Source organism: Phyllostomus hastatus, unplaced genomic scaffold (genome assembly GCF_019186645.2).
Source record: "Phyllostomus hastatus isolate PE091 unplaced genomic scaffold, TTU_PhHast_1.1 phas_contig_148, whole genome shotgun sequence".
In the NCBI taxonomy this organism is placed as follows: Eukaryota; Metazoa; Chordata; class Mammalia; order Chiroptera; family Phyllostomidae; genus Phyllostomus; species Phyllostomus hastatus.
In genome coordinates, this window is record NW_025333607.1 from 17,885,666 (window position 1) to 17,906,043 (window position 20,378).

Here is a 20,378-nt window from a genome sequence, read left to right on the forward strand (position 1 = left end):
AACCAAAGCATCACTTGTTCGATTCCCAGGCAGGGCACCTGCCTGGGTTGCAGGCCAGGTCCCTGGTAGGGGGTGAGCAAGAGGCAACCACGCATTGATGTTTCTCTCCTTCTTTTCCTCCCTCCCTTCCCCTCTATCTAAAAATCAGTTAATTAATTAATTTAAATGTTCTAGAATTTCTAGGGAAATATGACTCATTTACTTTTTTAAAAAAGGGTCAGCCATCACTAAGAATAAATATACACTTACTTGCTTTTTTATCCCAAAACTCTTGGTCTCTTAAAGATTCTTCCAAGGAAAACCTGCTTTGCCAATAATGGGTCGCTTCTGCCCGTGCCCCGCAGGTATGAAGTGCGGGTCCAGGCCTGCACCGTGCTGGGGTGTGCGTCGAGTGACTGGACACGCACGCGGACCCCCGAGGCAGCTCCTGCCATGCAGCCTGCCCCGCACCTGGAGGTGCGGTCGGCTCCGGGAGGGCTGCAGCCCACCGTTTCCCTTCGGTGGACGGGACCGCTTCAGCCAAATGGACGCGTTTTGTACTACGAACTGTACCGAAGACACGTCGCCACCCAGCCTGGACGACCGAACCCAGTGCTAGCCTACAACGGAAGCGCCAGCTCGTTCGTGGATTCCGAGCTCCTGCCCTTCACCGAGTACGAGTACCAGGTAAGGACTGTGCGTTATCGGCACCTCGCGCTGCAGTTGCACGCATAGGTTGCCACCTGCCTATAAAACATACCGGCAATTTGAAAAGCTGCTTAAAGAAACACAGGGCTTAAGAAAGTTAATAACATCCTTTGGTAATTTTTGAGCAGGCAATGAGGGAGGAAACACCATATTCATTTGCCTTCTTCGTTTTCTTGGTTCTTGATCCATAGGCTTGTTATTCCTACGTAGGTTTCAGGCGAAGTATCCGCATGTCTCATGGATGAAGTGGTTCCTCTCATTCAGCTTCCCTCCACCCGAATTGCCTCGGTAGGAAGTACTTCTTGTTAAAAGATCTCTTGGAAAAGAGCTCATTCATTATAGCAAGACAACATAACATCTCTCTTTTATGCATCTCCAGCATCTCCAGCCCCCATGCCCAAGAAAGGTATGGAATGTTGAGAGATATCTAGAGGAAAATGACCAACCTTTGCATGGGGGTGAAGCAAGTTTAGTCCAAGGATGGCCTAAAAAGTAGGACTTTGCTTATCTCTAAAAAACTAAGAATTGCCCTGGCTGGCATAGCTCAGTGGATGGAGCGCGGGCTACGAACCAAAGCGTCGCAGGTTTGATTCCCAGTCAGGGCACATGCCTGGGTTGCAGGCCATGGCCCCCAGCAACCGCACATTGATGTTTCTCTCTCTCTCTCTCTCTCTCCCTCCCTTCCCTCTCTAAAAATAAATAAATTCTTTAAAAATTTTTTTTAAAAAGGAATGTATAAAAAAGTAAAATCTCAAAACTTTAAAAAAAAGCTAAGAATTAAGAAAAGTATTCTGAAAGTACTTGGAAATCTATGGAGGACACGTGTTAGGTTCGTTTCGTTTGGCCGTCAGAGTGCACCTCCTGTGTTCTGTAAGGGCAGCCCTACTTCCCGTGGGGGAATGAATATCTCAGCCTTGCTGGGGGTGTCTGTCCATCCATGGGCTGCCCCCTAGCCTGTTGGTGGGCGTGTGACTCAGACTGGCCTGGGGCTTGATCTTCAGTGGAGTGACTCAGAATGTTAAGGGTGGGGGTGAGAAGTCCCGATCAAGTGCTCCTGATCTCCATGGGAAAGCTTTCCTTACCCCTGCCGCTTCCACGCACGGTTCTTCAGCTGGTCTTTTCATTCCACGTCCTCCTAATAACTGCCCTTCTGCTGCAGTCAGAGTCGGTCTCTCTCGCGTGCCATCAAAGGAAGCTTCCTGAGCGCCAGGCACCATGCCCAGGGCCGTTTGCCAAAAGAGAAAAGTGAGCCTTGAAAAGCTCACCATACGCAGAAATAACGAAATCACTAAGTCACCAGAACAGGGGGAGCAAATCCATGAGGACAGTGATTACTGGTGACATCTGAAGTATGAAAGAGTATGTTTCAGGCTAATAATGTATGGGATGAAGCTAGTAAGAATTGAAAATGTAGATTCTTGAAATATTGGGAGAAATACAAATCCCCAATCCCTTGTTTGAATTTCTAAATCTAAAAATCTCTTAAAAACAAGTTTTTTTAAAAAAAATCTGGGTTTGACCAAACTCACGTGACAACAAAACCGAGTCTAAACAAATGTGAGACTATTTATAGCATTTATATATCCCATTTAATGTGAATATTTCTATATTTCGCTGCAGAAATACTGGGTTTCATTACAAGATGATTCTGCGGACATTACAGAATATATAGTATATACATTTTGTTGCCTTCGCAAAATCTAAAGGAACAGAATTATTTAAAAACACACAGGTCCCCAGGGTTAGGGTAAGGGTTGTGGTTTGTGTCACGAAGAAAGAATACGCCTGGTGATGCCCCCATTGGGGAGGGAGTACCGTGAGGACCGGCTGCCAGAACCCACGTGGCCACCCTTGTTCTCACCGCCTCTCCTGAAACGTGTCACGTTGTCGACGACCCCTCTTTTTTCAATCACCTAGTCCTCTTACGAATGAACTTCACCTTGTGAGGGGTCTAGGTGGAGTCAGCATGAGATCTTCACCTTCTAATCAGACAAAACTAAACGAGCCACAGATGCAGAAGGCACACTAGTGGTTGGAGCTTCTCTCATCTCCTGCGGCACCACTGGGTTCTGTGGCCGCCACGCGGTCAGCAGCCATCTCATCGCGGTTTCCCAAGGAATGGTAAACTCCAGGCGTGTCTCTCTCAGCTCTAGCCGGTGTCCCAGTCGGGAGCTGGGGACCCACATTTCAGAGGGGAGCCAAGCTAAGGAAGGACCTCAGGCCACACTGTCTCTTTTGTCACCTTTATTTTCAGCTCTGTGTCACGTTCCTCCTCCGTGTTCATTTCACCCGAATGGGAGTATTTCAGATGGTTTTCCTAACTGATGTCAAATTTGCGTTTATTAGCTAACCCCATGTTGTTATAACCTGGGATAGAGAACAGGAAAAAAAAAAAACAAACAAACCTAGCCTATCGGCCCCCAAACCCAGCTCTTATAGGAATTAGTTTGAAAAGTATAGATTAAATGCTGAAGTAAATGAACTAAAATATTGGATTTATTTAGCCTGTGTAAGCTGAGTCTATGTGGAGCCTGAGTAATCTCACAGAAGTCACTTACTGCAAGAGTCGATTCCCCTTTTGCTGAAGAGCCTGTCGTCCGTGAGAGGAAGGTGTATGACTCACACGCCCACCTAGGGGCTCCTTCGGGTGTGTGGCTCGCACGCCCACCTAGGGGCTCCTTCGGGTTCGGAAACGCCCTCGCCGTCGGGCACGCGTTGGTTCGCCGACACCCGGCGGTGACTGGGCTCCCGTGCGGAGGCTCGTGTTCTGGAGACGGTGCACACACGTGCAGGGAGTAAAACCCACACTGAGATTCTGTCCGAGCCGAGGGCCCGTTCGTTAGTGAGAAGGACGGAGTGACCGGCAGTAGGGCAGGCGGCCATCCACACGGAGCCCACACCCCTGCCCCTCCTGTGCGGCCCGGACAGAGTACTGACACATCCAGTAGGATTTTTTCCCACAGATGGGATTTTTTCCCATTTCTGTCTTCCTCTTTTTCAAAATTAGGCTGTACTAATATGTACGATATGAGCCTGCAAATTCCACAAGGGGAAGTTCCTAATTGCTCAGCGGCAGCACTTGAAGGCCACGATGTGTCCGCAGGCGTCAGCAGGGCACCCGGGCGTGAGTTCCCACCCCGAGACGGGCAGTTGTACCTGCGGGCAGCGAGCGGGGGCCCAGGCGCTGCTTGGCAGCCTGGCATTCACACTCATCTCTCGCCCAAGGCGGTGACTCACCGCGGGTTCCTGGGGGCCTGCCGAGCCTTGCCCTCCCACTGAGTCACGCTGTGGGTGTTCCTGGAGTTGCCCACTTTGACAGCTTTCCATGGTGAGCACCCACGCACAGGCAGGGTGTCCGGAGGCTCCTGGGGCCTCGTGAAGGAGCGGCGGCAGAGAAGCCAAAGGTGGGCATGGGAGGGATCTTACCCACCTAGGGTCTGCCCTGAGGGCAAGCTGTGGGGCCCGCCCAGGGTGGCTGCCCTCCAGCAGGCCCACGCTGCCCCCGATGGTCCCGCGTGCAGTGTATGCAGAAGAGGGTGGAGGGGACAAGGGGTCCGCACTGTTCCTGCCCAAAGCAGCTGCCAGGACCATGGGTGGGGGGCAGAGGCCTTCTCTGCACCAGCCCCCCAAAAGCTACCAACAAGGGGGTGAGGAGCTAGAAGGGAGGAGAAGCAGCTTATAGCCCTTCTGTCGCCATTTCAGCCTCCTTGAGCAAATTGACCTCATCTGTGAATAGGAGCTCCTTCCAGCTCTAAAGTCTAGGGTCCTCAGTAGGGGTGAACTATAATAATCCTACACTTTTCAAAATTCTGATCAGACTTTGGCTTCCCTCAATGGGCCTTTGCAATCTGTAATTTGTAAGACCTGACAGAATGAATGCTGGCCCTAAGCAATGGGACTTTCCTGACAGTGTTTGGCTTCAAGTCACATCAGAGTAAGCGAATCTGTCACAGCAGCTTCGGACGCTGACTAGGTGCGTGCTCGCCCACCGCCACCACGGACACGCAGAAATGTCGGTGATGGCGGTCAGTATCGAGACCTGGCGTGTGGAGTTACTACATGATAAATGTATTATAAACGATAAATGAACATAAGTGGTGAATCTCATTTACTCCATTTATTACATATTAGAGCCCCATTGGGTCCTTGGGAAAACCTGCCCCATCGATAAGGTATCATGTCTAGTTCACTACAAGCGGTAAAAAGCCAGCTTCAGCTAAAACCGAAGAGAATTGTTTCTGCTCCCCCGTCTGAGAAAGGAGCTGAAGAAATTCCCTGGAACCAAGGAAAAGGGGAAAATGCCAGGCCCCCCAAGGGACGGGGGTGCAGGACTCCACACTGTTTAGTTGGTCCTCTCTCTGCATCCTTCCTCCCGGGTTTTCTCCATGTGGCCTCATTTCACACGCGACTCTCTCCAGGCTTCGGGGAAAATCACTGCTGGTGCTTTCTGGTTCGAGCTGCCCCGTGCCACGGTGTCCTTGTCCTTACAACGTGCGTAGGAGCAGCACTGAAGTATGGGTTCCCTTTGGGATTGAATGGGTTGACACAGGAATGTGTTTAGGACAAGGTCTCCCGTGTAGAAACGACCGAACTGATAAAATGGCGCTAATAGCTGTTGTCGTTGCTGCTGCTGTTGTCATTGTTGTTGTTACCCCCTCCCACCTCAGAGTGGAAAGAGAGCCCCTCTGGCCCAATGTCCGAAAGCCGACCAAGAGCAGGACGCACGGCCCCCTCGCACCGTGTACCTTCCTGTGACCGGGAGGATGGGGGCCAGGGACTGAACAGGCTGGTCCCAGGCGCCCCTGCCCCCGCCCTTTCACCATCTGGCCTTCAGGGGCATGTGGGGAACTCTCTCAGCCAGAAACAGGAGCTGGCCCGCACCGTCCCCCGACCAGCCGCGCTCCTTTGTCACCGGGAGACTTCGGCACAAAGTCACGCGGGTTGGGCGACACGCCGCCCAGTTTCCCCGGTCCTCACTGTCGTCGTTCGTTGAGCGGCTGTTGTGTTAGGAGAGCCGAGAAATCGTGCGGGTCTGCTCCACAGTCGGCCCACCTCCCCATCTGCACACAGGCCCCCACGAAATAAGAGGAGGAGGCCCTCGCTTCCCGGGGGGCAAAGGGCCGAGTGGGGGGGGGTCTTCTCTTCTGTCCCCACCAATGGGACGTGGATGCAGTGTCAGGGCACACACAGCTCCGACAAGGAGCACACACACGGTCTGGAAGTGGGGTGAGTGCGACACCCCTTCAGCAGAGTGAGCAGCCCTCCTCGGCCTCGCCCCTGCTCTGCTCGGGGCAGGGACAAGCAGCCGCACGGCCATGACTGAGGTCCCCCCAGCCCCGATAGGCTGACTCTCTATTTCCGCGATTAGCTCCTTGCGTCCAAAGGCCTGTTTTCCGTGGCTGTCACCCTTACTCCGTCCCCGTCGTGCGTGTCTCCTGTATCCCATGTAGAGAAAACGTGTGGAGCCTGTTTTCTGTCTGGCTTTGGACTTGCATTTAATTAGGCGTTAGCTGTTAATCTCTCCAATGTGTTTCTGACCAGCATGGAGGCTTTTGTTTGGTTAGTTTCTCCCACAAGAACTAAGCTGCGCCCACCCCCCGGGGCCCACAACTCCGGGTTTTAAATGATGTATCCATATTGTCTGACTCAGGCGGCGTGTTTGTTCTGAAAGTTTGGAGCCTCAGAGCTACGTCTCAGGGTGAAGGCTGTGGGACGTTTCCATGAACAGAAGTCTGAATTCTGCCCCTGGGCCAGGCACCAAGTCACTTCTCTGCCACCCGCCTTTCATTCCAACCGAGTGCATGCCTCTTTGTCCTTTTCCTGTCTCTCCAGGCAACCCTTCGGGCTCTGGTCCTAAGTTCCTACTGGTGGCGGTCTTTCCACTGCCTCTGGGACAGGTCACCCATCTGCCAATGGGTTGGTTCTCACCCTTGTACTGATGCAACTCAGGTTTAAACTCATTTATCCGATGTGGATCCCCCTGCCTCCGGAGCGGAAGCTGGTCTGCTGGCCCTAAAATGTCCCATGCAACCGCATCTTCCCCAACTGAGTGTCGACCGCGTGTGATGCCAGCCTGTCCACACGCCCCTTCACAGATGTTCTTCCTCAGTGAGGTGGCCACGGGCAGACAGGATCCCTGGCGTCCCCTGGAACATAGGTCCCGTGCACCTGTCCAGGCAAGGGTGAGGCAAGGGTGAGGCATGTTTCACTTATGTCCCTGGCCCTGTAGGTTGAATATTCAATAGCCTGTCACTGTTCACCACCCATCAAGTTCAAGTGTTTGCCTAGTTACTAGGATGGGGGAAGGAGGCTAGAAGTCACGCACTTGAGTCCTCGGGGACCCAAAGCTTAGTTGATGAGAAAAAAAAACACACTCATGAACTATGTGCCCAGAAAAACATGAATTTCAGCGATCTGTGTGATGACCACAGACCTAGGGAAAAGCCGAGACCTCCTCATCTTCAGGGGCAGTCCAGTTTCCACTCTGAACTCCCCTGGCCACCCTCCCTCACTGACCTCTCCGGCCAGGGGGCTCGAAGGGCAAGGCTGGGTCCTTGACATTGAAGAGTAAAGCCGCCACCCGTGGGGGCCAGAGGAGGCACTGACCCTCTCCTCCTTCAGCCACAGGAAGCTCTCCTCCTCTCTTCCTCTTTGTGGCCGAGCGCCTGTGAGCCTGCCCGCTGCAGTGTACCCAGGTGAGGTGGCATGGACGTGTCCCCCCCACCCCCCGTGCCCTGCAGGGTCTCCGCAGGAAGCGGATGGCATGCTCAAAGGGGCACTGAGGACAACTCCGAGTGAGGACTGTTGACGCAGGCGCGAGCAGGTTGGGACTAACCCAGCCGGAGCTGCTACCCTCTCCCCCTCGAGGGACCAAGCGGAGACGCGGTTCCCGGCACAACCAAGCACCGCAGCTGTAGAAAGGGAGCGCAGCCTCGCCACCCTGGGGTGCCCAGGACAGGGAGCAGGGGACGCGGAAAGCTGGCCTCTGCCGTGCCCTTGGGAGGCGGACGGCAGGCTCAGCCTCGCGGAATCCGGAGCAGGGCGGAGGCTGGACTGGCGGCAAGCGGGTTCCCCAGAACTTCCCCCCCGCACCCATCAGAGTGGCACTGCTTCTCAGTTTTGTCACCCAGTTTGTGACAGCGCTTTCCCCGGTGGAATCCTTCCTGAGCTGGAGGGTCACCGCTTTGCTAGAACAGTAAGTAGGAAGGCTTGATAGGGGGCTGTGCTTAAGTATTTGGACTAATGATATTTTTTCCATTAAATTCAAAATACATATCTTGGTCTGTATAAAGCGATCCTATCTACAGGTGGAAACAAAAAAAAATCTTACCATATTTAAGTTAATCCAATACCTTCAATGAAAGTCTTTAAGAAAATGGCTGAGGCTTTTTCTTGTAAATTGATTTCTCTGTGTGTCGATGGATCTGATCGTTACTCAGACGCCTAAGTGTGTCTAGGAAACTGCTCAGTTCTCTGCCTGATGCCTGTGGGCATATTGGTCATGGTAGCTGGAAGTAAACGCTTTTCCTTGAAGAATCCATGGAATTACCCCAGTGTTTACTGTTGTTTATATTTGGGATGCTTTTGGAAAAATTTAACTAATAAGGCAAAGTAGAGAAGTGCCGACCGGTCAGCAAATGCCGACGCAGAAGCAGTGTTTCTGTAAAGCCTGTCTTCCCTCTGTTTGAGCCTCCAGGTCCCAGAAGGGGGACAGCTACCCGGAAAGATACGGTGGGCTAAACTCCTAACGCAGAGGGGGGTTTCTGTCGTTGACCCCTACCAGTGGTGAGCGACAGAGCTACTGTTCAGTCCCACGCTCTCTTCTAGAACTCTCTCGACGTTTTACACACATAACATATATGATACCCGTTTCTACTGGTTTGGTGCTTGGTATGGTGCCAAGAACCCTGTGAGAGTTTAACGTGCGTGAACTCAGAGCAACCATCTGAGGTGAGGGTTATTTCCAAGAATAACCCTGAGAAATAAGGACAACCGAGAGACAAGTTAACGTGCCCAAGGAGGCAGTTGGTCAGAGGATGAGCTCAGATTTGAAACTTGAGATTCAAGTTCCAAAGACTGTTTTCTTTTTCTTTTTTTTTTTAATTAGTGGATACCATCTCTTTCTTTAAAGTTTTATTTATTTATTTTTAGAGAGGGAAGGGAGGGAGAGAGAGAGAGAGAGAGAGAGAGAGAGAGAAACATCAATGTGTGGTTGCTGGGGGCTGTGGCCTGCAACCCAGGCATGTGCCCTGACTGGGAATCGAACCTACGATGCTTTGGTTTGCAGCCCGCGCTCAATCCACTGAGTATGACAGCCAGGGCTCAAAGACTGTTTTCTTAAATTCACTCCATGGTCTCTCCACTTTGTGTATGCATACAACTCTGGGGCTTTCAAACATCTTCATGAAATATTTATAAATGCACTTATTTGCTACCTAGTTCTTCATAAATGTATAGGAAATGTATTGTTTATAAATCTCAGAAGAGTCCTGTGAAGTGGGCGGTGTGATTCCGTCTGTATAACCAGGAGCCAGAACAATGTAGAAACTCACCCTTTCAGGAAGATGGCAGAGTCCGAACTCGGGTCTCCACTCTCTGACGCCCAGTTCAGTAAACGTCCCACTTGACGGCAGCACCTTCAAGTCTGCCCGTCGGGTACAGGGACTCCCGACCCCGCGGAGGTAAACTGACTGGGGTTGCAGTCTCAATGGCACACCTTCCCGGCCTGTGTTCTCAGTGATTTATCGTCTGGGCCTCACTGGCCTTACCTGTAGCCTTGGGATGCACAGACCTACTTAGCAGGGCTACTGTGTTCATTGAGTTAAAGGCCAGGACGTTGTCACTCCTGTGTAAAATTAGGCTTTGATATATAAACACATGTAGAAATTATTTAACATCCATTCATATCTGCCTATTGTAAATCAGATAAAGTCACCCCCCTCCCGGGCACCTTCCCATGACCTCCTGTAAGATGCAGACTCCTCTCTGGTTCAACAAGGATCTCCCGTGGTCTGACCTGTGGCCACCTCTGCCTTTGTCTCTGGCCCTTGCTCCCTCAGCTCAGCCGCACCAGTCTTCTCGAGAATCCGCCCTGGGGCCTTCGGACGTGCCCTTGCTCTGCCCAGAATGTCCTGGCCCAGATCGTCATGTGGTGGCTTCCTTCTGGCCATTAGTATCCCAGCTTGATTACCACCTCCTGAGGGCATCTCTCGGACAACTCAGCCTTTCCTTACCGTAGCCCCATGTCCCACATAGTTTATTCCCTGTAGCTTACTCTGTTTCTTTTGTTTGTTTGTTGACAGTCCCGCCCCACAAGGACGTCGAGTCCAGCCGTGTTCACTGTTGTAGCCCCAGCTCTCGGAACAGGGGCTGGCACAGAGAAACGGCCCAGTCAGGAGCTGCTGAATTAAGGAACAATAAGCAGCCTCACCTAGTTAACTATACTGCCACTCCTGGAGGGGCCACTCAAAGAGGGCGAGTGTGATCGCAGCTTGCTCTGGCACCTGACTGTACAGGAAGTCCACGGCCATTGTCAGATCCGTTAAGGCAGAGCTCGTCATTTAGTTCACGCAACGAAATCCCAGAACATCGCCACAGCGTGGACAGTCTGTGAGCCCTGTTAGCCTCTGTGGAGCGTGTACTATATTGAAAGCAAAGGTGGCATCAGGGATGTTTGCAGTCATTTCCACTATTTCATTTTGAGGCCATTTCCGTAGAAACTGCCAGTCCATGCAGGCTCTACGACTGTCCCAGCCAGAGCAGGACCTCAGACACTTGGAAGGCACGGCCAGGTCCTCCTCCACTGGCCTTATGCAGAAAACGGCGGAGAGTTTGGGGCTTTCTGTCACATACCGGTGTTGGAGGGGGGCCCTGTCACGTACCGAGCGATGCAGAGTGTTCTCTGCCTCCGTTTCCTCGTGCACAGACTGACGGTAACAGTGATGCCCACCTCACAGGATTGCTGGGAGGACCAAATGCATCAGTACAGACAGTGCGCTTACAGAGTGTAATGCTCAGCAAACTCAGGAGCTACTTCTGTGCATCCTCCATGAGAGCTGGACGGGACGGGATTCCTGCGTTCTCTCATGGAGAACCAAGATAAGCAATTAAAAAGTAGCACATGATAAATCCCAAATTGTCGTCATCATTTGCTAAAACCCAGTGGAGGCTAATTCCAGTATTTCCCACTAACACCGAAGCCAGTGCCTCCCCACCCCCCCCATGTATCAGAAGAGAACTGTGTCCATATTTACGGAACGACTCCAAAGAGTGAGGCTGCGTGCTTAGTAGTGGTGGCTGAAGACACCCATGTCTGCGAGGAGCACGTTTGGAAACCTCTCTAGTGGCTCTGCCTCTCTGAATTTCAGATGTACCCATAGAAAGTAAGCCAGTGTCCCTCTTCCCCCTGGGTCCCAGAATCCCATTAAAATCACGTGCATCTTGCCCGATTCAAAGTGTTTGGGATGAAAGGAAGCAGGGACCCAGGGAGAGTATCTGGACACGTGTCACGGACATGTATCCCGCAGACTGCCATGCCAGCAGAGAAGCTGCAAAAGCCCACTTGGTGTTGAAAGGCAATCAGTCAGGTAGCCAGTCAGAGAGGCCGCCACTCCGCCGGGCTTTCCGGCGGGGCATCCCTTTGCGGCTGCCGCCGGCGGGGTCACTCCGCACGTGCCCGATCCTGCCACCGAGGCATCTCCGCCTTCCTGCCTTCTCTAGCTCGCCACCGTCTCTCTCTCTCTCGCCGCAGTTCTAGCAAAGCCCCCCGCCCCCCGGCGGGTTGCTCTTCGAATGCACTCAAAAGCCAAGACAGGCTACCCTTCCGAAAAGGCTTTTGCGTGAGCGCCCTGGGGAAACGTACTCCGAGGCTGTGGACGAATTGATATGATCTCGTGGATTGTATCTTTTTATTTATGAGGCATAATTTATGAGCGCTGGAGAGCAGCCCGCAGTGAGTGATGACAAACGGCAGCCAAGGTCATCAATCAGGAGCGCTGAAAGGGACGGTGGGTTTGATCGAATCTATTGAATGAGCCGCTGGCCTCGGCCGATACAGGTATTGGAAAGACCTTTTTAATATCTATTTGTCTCCCTCCTGGGAGTGTGATAACAATCACAATCGCATTACATGCCCCCAGGAAACAAATAATTTAATTGTTTGCCCGTTAACATGCAGCCTATTTTCTCTCGTTATTAATTATGGGCATGGCTGTTCACGGTGGACTTTTATTCGTGTTGGATGTGAACTGTCAGGAAAATATACTTAGTTACCTGCGCCGGTTTTTATGAACAATGGGGTAGCCTCCTGGAGCTGCTTGATAGGACTGTGTCCTCGGTGTCGTCAGAACGCTTTTTATTTATCAAAACCGTCATATTCCATAAGGAAGTATGTCGTAGGATACCCCGAGTGACATAAAGAAGTGGCAAAGACCTTAAAAATTTCTCCATACCATAATCCTCTGAGAGCCACTGTTAGAATTCAACTTATAATTAGCAGCCTGGGGAAAGGGAAAAATCTCCAATTGCTCCAAGGGCAGAGACAGCCACTGTCACTTACATTAGGAGTTGACAGATTCGAGGGTTTTGCAGGTTTTCCTTTTTTGAGAAAGATCGCTCACTGAATTTGGTTATTCCTGTGTTCCATTTTTTTTTTTTTGTTTGGAAAATGATAGCAAATAAGGTACCAAAGAGACAGCAGCCAGATCCTTCTGGTACAGAAAACATCACTAAGTACGTTCCCTTGTCTCTATCAAGACGTGTAGCATTTCTCCAGCCAAAGGAACCATAAAATATGTTTCCAGCTAAGGAGGTCCTTTTCTATAATATGATAAAGGAAAAGCACATCAACAATCCCTTAGAAATTTACCTTAAGAGTTTCTCCTTGTACAAAAGCTACCCTTGGAAAAGATCGGTCCTGAGGAATGTTATTTGTGAAAGCTAGGAGCCGTATCATGAGACCAAGCATTAAAATGAGAACTTTTTAGAGCGAAGTGTGGGAAATGATGGGAGAGTAACTCACAGTAACAGAGGTACCGCTCTCGAAGAATTTCCCATAAGGCTCCCCTTCTCCTGTCCTCTGCAGAGGCGTGGTCCCTTCCCTTTATCTTGTATAAAACTGTTTCACATGGTTCTGTTCAGGAAATCTGGTGTCCTTCTAGGATAGCATTGGAAGGAGAGGTGCTGGGTTCAGAGAGATTCAGAGCATTTAGAAGAATACTCATCTGGGTGACGAGGGGGAAGTAGACCCAGTAAGCTCCTGAAATAGCAGTGCTTCAAGAAACTTGCCCGGAACAAGAACTGGGTGGGGGACGACGGCTCTACAAAGCCCGTGGTCTCCAGTTCCGTTCGGAGCTGGGGCCGCCGCGGTCCACTCTGTGAGGATGGTTGTAATTGTAACAACACAGTCCGACAGATGCGTGCCGCGAGCTTATTTGAACGGCTGAAGGTAATGTCAGAGGTGATGCCGAGCACAACTCCACACGGAAATCACAGGAACAGAAACTGGAAAATGTGCAGGGCCTAGATTTCTGCACGCGGTTCCAGAGCAGACAGCTCTCTGCGTTTCCCAGACGGCACCGGGCCCCAGGAGCCCGTGGAACTTTGTTGGAAAGGCGGGTCCCAGGGTCTGTCCAGCAGAAAGTCTGACACAGACGCTCGAAATGAATGCCTGACTGTCGGCAGGAAGCACTGGGTCAGCTTCTCTAGAGGAAAATCTCCAAGAGGCTGTTTACACCAGAGGGCAGGCCCAACCCATTGTTTCCACGACAAGGGACTGTGGCAGCTTGGTGACGGATGCTGACACTTGAGGTAATGAAATATTTTTAAGGCTAGATGCAGTTAATGAGTCCTTGTTAATTAAAAAAAAAAACAATTTATGTTTTAATGGACACCAGCCTAAACATAGTCATAGTCACTGGTTGGGTTTTTAAAAGTATAGATTGAAAACAGAAGTTAATCTACTTTATTAGCCGGTTATGGAATTTGAGATTTAATGATGTTAGGTATTGTGTATTTATTCAGTGGTGAGCCTGTTTTCTGGGAGCTCTTCCTCCATGCAAACTCTTTTCGGGTTTGCAGCTAAAACCCAAGAGAAGATTCGGAGAGGCCCCGACTCAGCCCGCCCCAAACTCGTTCTCACTTTGCTCTTCGTTGGGGCGTTCCTGCCTCTTACAGTTGTGCTCCAGTGTGTGTGTGTGTGTGTGTGTGTGTGTGTGTGTGTGTGTGCGCGCGCGCGCCGGCGTGTGCACACACATTCACATAGACAAGCATGTGGTGAACCCAAATAATAAGTTGTTTTAGTGGAACCTTTCATCATCATTGTTTTGCTACAAAAGAATAAGCATGTTCATCTGCATAATGTACACATAAGGACACTCGGAATAAATCAAAGAGAGGCAGTCTCCTTACTTTTTTTTCCTCTCGGCCATGACATTCATAAACCTTATTTCCCACCCCCAGCCCAGTAATGTCCCTTTTTGCCCCATGAGCAGCCCACATGCATTCTGTGTATATTCCCAATGATTATGTGATGGGGTGCCGACCCCAAGGCCTGGCCTGTCAATTAGGTAAAAGGTAGGCAGGTGGGCCGGCAGGTGGGCCGGCAGGCGGACAGATAGACAAGCAGACAGGTAGGTAGATAGATAGATAGACAGACAGATAGATAGATCACAAACAGAAAAAACAGAATAGAGTTAGACAAAGTGGGCAATGTTATGTCTGTTCATAAGGTATTTTGTTTCTTGTTTTTTTGTATTGATTCACTGGAATTAAAAGATCGGGGGCATTTCACTTAAAACTTGCCATGCAGGGTCTCTGCTTCTTCTTCCCTCATCCTACAAAGGTGGGCCGGAACCTTGAGACCATTGTCACTGAGTCGAAACAATTAGCATAATCTGGTCACATTTTCACTCTGAACCCTCAACCACGGTTCAGTTTCTTGATCGCTTGTTGAGCTGGGTGGAGACACAAGTCCACAGCCTCTTCTGGGTGACGGACTTCTGCCTCCACAGCGGGAGACAAGCAGAATATCACTGGGAGGTTCTTCTGTACTTTCCTTCTGGCGGTTTGGCACGACAGAAGCAGGGCCTCGTGGTCAGAGTTCTGTGACATCCATAATGTTTGTGATCTGTCAGCTTGCATTGCCAGAGAGGCTCATGCCGATAGGCTGGTCCTGCTTTGCATGGGCATGTTGACTTCAAGGAATGCTGTTTTGATCTCAAACTGGTGAAATGCTGGAAAGAAAGACCGGAGAAAAGAGCACGAGATTATGAAGGTCTCCTGTCAGGGACAAAGACACTAGATCCTACCTGCCTTCCCAGCCAGGGGCAGGGAGTTTCCTGCCATCTACCTTTTAGAAGAGAATATTTCCAAAGAAATACAACAAAATGTCATAATACAGAGGCTCAAAGTGTCTTAAAAATACCACGGATCGGGTCACAGCTGGAACTGGGACCCCGCCCAGTGAAAGTTCAGGAAGGCGTGAGGTTCAGTCCCCTCTGCCAACACCAGCATTAAGAAGGCCTAGTGAGTTTTGTGACTCTGTATCCACATCCAAAAAGAAAGCGAAATGGATGTTCACAATCCTGGGCCGGAACTGTGCTGGCACTTTCTCTGACCGGTCCTTAGTCCTTCTCCCGCCTGCACTTCTGCTTCTCATCGGTGCTCAGCAATGAATGGACAGCTCACTGACTATGGTACCTCCTTTCACTTCCTTCCTGGTTTCCCCACCCCCTGGGACCCCCACTAACATGCTGTGTCCTGCAGTCACCGACTGAAGCTCTCCTCTTGGCGAAGAATTCGGTGCCCCTTGCTTTGCCCGCTTTTCCCAAGAACATGTTCTTCGTAGACATTTTCACTCCTTGTGTAATTAAAACTGTCCCCCTGCCCTTGGGAAGGTATTTGCCGTCCAAGAGGGTAATCTGGAGTGACTGAGGAGCCAGGGACTCTTTCTTCTCCACCCTGAACTCTGACCTCTTCCGTAGGCTGCCTTATAACCCTGACCTTGGCCCTTTCTGAAGGAACTACTGTAAAGCAGCCGTGGCAGCACTTGGGCCTGGGCTCTAGTTTCCGGGAAGCCAGCTCTTTCTTCCTTCTCCTTATTTCCCTGTGCTTTTCAAGATCAGCCTCCATCGCCTGATGCAACCTGGGCACATCCATCCGTCCTTGCAAGTTCTGGATTCTACTCCAGAATTGCAGGCATTTGTCTATGGGCCAGTTATTTAATCGCCTTGATTCTCAGCGGCTCATTCACACGTTATGGAGGACCTGCAGAATGAACCGCACAGTGTATCGGAAAGCGCGATGAAAGTGTCTATCGGAGAGCAGCGTTCTAGTTTCAGCTCTTGAAGTTGCTGTGATGTTGAACAAGAGAGTGACGTTTTCGGAGCCTTCATTTCCTCACCTGTCAAAGTGGGCTAATGCCTTCCCCAGCCACCCCTGCAAGGTTGTGTTGGGGGGGCTGCGCCAGCTAACCCATGGTAAAGTGCTCTGTAAAGTGTATAGAGTTTATACAAATTAAGTAATTATTATGCAAATAGTGAGTGACTATATCAGAACTCTAGCAAAAGCAAGTTCCCCTATGGAAGTAGGTTAGCCATCTCTTTTAAACACGGGGCTTCAGGCAATCCTATCAGCAAGGGGCTGGGGATTTGCATTTGACAGCAATCCAAGAGCAATTCAACATCAGAAGTTCTACGTTTACAAAGGAATCCACCCTCCCCACAAAAATGTAGGGAAACACTCATAGGAGTTGGCCTAACTACCAAAAAGCTCTCTAATGTTTCTTCTCTTGAAGATATAATTGACATCAAAGCAAAACAAAAATGAAATTAAACTCTCACTGCAAAGTGTTCTCCTGCAGTTTTTTTTTTCCAAATGTCTTGGATTTTGAAAGTTCTTCATGTCTCCTTAACACTGCACATGCTTAGAAAGTGTGGACCATAGAATCAAACACATCTTGCAGGTGTGTCTTTAAATGCTCAGTGCACGTTTGGATGGATGAATGGATGGAGGGAGGGAGGGAGGGATGGATGGATGGTGGGTGGGTGGATGGATGGTGGGTGGGTGGATGGAGGAAGGGAGGGAGGGAGGGATGGATAGGTAAGTAGATAGGTAGGTAGGTAGGTAGGTAGATAGAAAGAAAACACCAAATGAGAAAAAAATCGTGAAGGTAGCCTGCACAAGATGAAAGCTTACTCAGGAATACAGGCACTCCTAAACACACAGACAGTCTTCTCGTATTGCCATTTAGATCTATCATTCTGATTGATCACTGTGTAGTTGGCTCTTATTGGGCCTAATTTAACCCTATACACTCACACATCCATCTAGTCTGTCTATTGTACCTGACATTCTACAAATTACTTACTCATGCAAATGATGACCCGAGGCGACCTTTTAGGGTATTCGTGCTTAATTATACAAATAGTTCTTGATAAATAAGATTACACCTCCTTCCATATGTTTATTTCCTCCTTGATGAAAGGAAAATCTAATTTTCATGCAGATTCGGTGGGGCCAGTGTTTGAGAAGTGCTGAGTTTTTCAGGAGTCCGCAGAGCCATCCGGTCTGCAGAAGCTGGCAAACGTCACGTCCCCTGTGCTCGGGGACCGGCGGTTTTTCATCAGGCTGGAACCTGCTGCTGCGTCCTGGAATCGGGGGTCAGCAGCCACCCCTCTGTGTTCACAAGGGCAGAGGCCATCAGTGAGGAAGGGCGCAAGCTCCCACACGATCACAGAGTTGCAAGCTCAAAGCGTGTCTCGTGCCGTTGTGTTCAGTTACTTTGGGTTGCCCACTTTTTCTTTCGTCCTGAGCTTGTCCTGCTTCTCACTGCTCTTACTGATTTCTCTCGGAAGGTCTGGGCGGTGAATTCAGCAGGGAAAGCCCCCAGTAGCTGGACGCGGTGTAGGACCGGACCCGCCCCCCCGGAAGGTCTCAGGGCCCCCAGGTTCCACGAGGTGTCCTCCACGCAAGCAGTGGTCAACATCAGCGCCCCTGGGAAGCCCAACGGGGTCATCAGTCTCTACAGGCTGTTCTCCAACAGCACTGGCGCGGCCGAGGTGGTGGTGAGTGCCCCCAGACTCAAAGTCTAGGACTGGTTTATTTACTTATTTATTTTCCGTAAACCGTGATGCCCACGCTTTTTCTTCTCCTTGGTCCTTCTTTCTCGTGCATCTGTTCTCAGTGGCCCCCTGGTGAATCTAGGGGCACAAAGGTCCCTCTAAGAAGGAACAGGACACACGCAGACAGTATGGCATGCTCAGGCAGAGAACTGCTGAAGGTGGTGTTACAGACCCCACGAGTGTTGTAAGAAACCTACGACTTCCCAGGCAATGAAATCAAATCAATGTAGTTAGAAAATGCACCTTTGCCCTCCATGTAGTAGCGAGTGGCCCAGAGCAAGGGGCAGACAGATGGCCGTGTTGGTGATGGCCGTGCCACTCTGAAAAAGAGAAAAATTAGAATGAAGAATACCCTTGGGATCCTCATGTGGGCATTTGAAAATTTCTGGAACATCCTGGAAATGCAGTCTTCCTTTTGGTGCCTTTGAGAAAGTTCTAGCACGTTGGAAGAGACTGCAAAACAGCTTAGTCAGCAAAGCTATGTAGCCACGTTCGGGGCCCATCGGGGACACAGGGTGGGCTGTTCGGGGGCATCAGCGTTCCCAGCAGCCAGTGGCTGAAGCGTCCCTGATGATCGTGAGACCAGCTCCTGTGTGATTGAAAGAAGGAGGCTGAAAGCCAGTGAGTGGAAGCCTCCTTTCTCCGTCACTCTTCCATTTCTCACGGACAAGTATAGACGGTCACACTCTGTTCACGTAGACCTCGGAGAGAAATTGTGCACATCCCAGGGTTACATTATATATCACTTAGACCAGTTTAGGCAATGATCTGGGCACGTGTGCGGACACCTGCAGAGGCAGAGCCCGGTACCGGAACGCAGCTTCACACGACAACTCAACAACTCGCAGCTACGAGGACGTCTCCCGTTGAGTGTTAAAGGGGAATTAGCATGCTTCCTACAGGGCTACGCAGTCAATAAATATAGATGATGTAAATACAATCAACCCTTGATTATCCGTGCTTACACAATGATAATATTAATAAACTAAAATAATTTATATTTGGATGCATTGTATGCAATTTTTTTCAATAGCGGATAGCTCTCCTTAATCATATGTTGTTTATGTCAATGTGAAAATTAGTTTTTCATTTCTGAAGGGTTCTGTCCCAAAGAGTTCTTAATGAAACCACAATGAGGCAAAAAAAAAAATTGCTCCAAATAAACCAAAAAGTTTATAATGTAACAAGGATAATTGTGAAAAAGGCCATGATATTTATACAACCAATACTCTCAGAGAAAAAAAGATAGACTATCAAACTCTTAAGTAGATATAAAACATTCAATATAAAAATATACAGACACATCAAATACATCTTTTAAGCTCTTAAGTACCCAACTCTAACTTAGATTTGAGGGGATTTTGACCCCAAAATTATGTGCAAATAACAATGGCAGAATATGGACTTTAGAGAATGTCGAGTAGGAATATAATTCAAATGCAGATTTTTTTAAGGCATCATTCTGAGGGTCACAGAATTTTATCAAAATTTTGAGCATTTTGTGCCATTTTCCAGTATCTTTCTATGGTCATAGAGTGTATGCCTTGTGATTTCTGTCCAGTGACCACCTCAGACGTCTACTAACCCTTAAATCATTACATTTCTGCATGTCTCAGCCGTGCCTCTCCAACGGGCCGGTGATTCCTGGAGGGTAAATGCTGGCCACAGCCACGGTGCCTCTCGAGGCTACGCAGCCTGCGCTCCAGCCGTGGGAGGCGGGGTCCCCGTGCACGTGCGTCCCTGACTGTGTCCTGGACGCAGCCTCATGGAGCCCTCTCTCCGTCCTGCAGCTGTCGGAAGGCCCGGCCGCCCAGCAGACCCTCCGCGGCCTGCGGCCCTTCACCACCTACCGCGTCAGCGTGGAGGCCTGCACCTGCGCCGGCTGCTGCAGCAGGGGCCCCACCGCGGAGCTGAGGACACGCCCCGCCCCGCCCTCGGGCCTGGCCTCGCCCCAAGTCCGGACGCTGGCCTCCAGGACGGCCTCCTGCCAGTGGGGGCCCCCGCTCTTCCCCAACGGCGTCATCCTAAGGTAACCGATCAGCCCGAAGAACACATGCACCAAAATAAGACGTGCGAACTGAGTTACCCAACTCCTCCCCGAGGAAGGAGTTGCTTAGTGAACAGATACCATAGCTAATTAGACAAATACGTTGATGTCAGTGGTAATGTTCCCCACAGCGTGTTTTTACATCGTGGTATCAACGAAGGATAGAAAGGAGAACCACAAAACTGTCCTTAAGTCAGGAAGACGGTGCCGTGTGGTTGCACTCGCTGAGGGAGTTTGTTTCTCTTCGTGGTTCTGGAAGGATCCATCCTGCAGCCTCAGCTGGGGCAGAAAAGTTCGGGGGTTAAGTCAGGATTTCCTTGATCTAATTCACCATGTCGAAACGAGGCGCTGCTTGAAAGAAGTGAAAAGTTGTTTCACTCAAAATAATCAGAGGCAAAGAGATTTTCTTCATTTTCAACAGAAGAGAACAATTTTATCAGCTTCCGCTAAAGGGAGAGAAGTATCTTATCTCTCCCAACAAGGGTGACCGGTCTCCGGGTCAACAGCAACGTGTGTGTAGGTGA

At 50.2% G+C, this 20,378-nt stretch overlaps 1 protein-coding gene across 1 annotated transcript in view; it reads left to right on the forward strand.

The window, feature by feature from the left end:
* USH2A (usherin) overlaps positions 1 to 20,378 on the forward strand; it is a 516,227-nt gene that overhangs the window by 474,838 nt on the left and 21,011 nt on the right. The window contains exons 64-66 of the mRNA XM_045859450.1: positions 345 to 666; positions 17,541 to 17,750; positions 19,598 to 19,836. Of these exons, the coding sequence (XP_045715406.1) occupies positions 345 to 666; positions 17,541 to 17,750; positions 19,598 to 19,836 (771 nt within the window). The remainder of the gene's footprint in view (positions 1 to 344; positions 667 to 17,540; positions 17,751 to 19,597; positions 19,837 to 20,378) is intronic.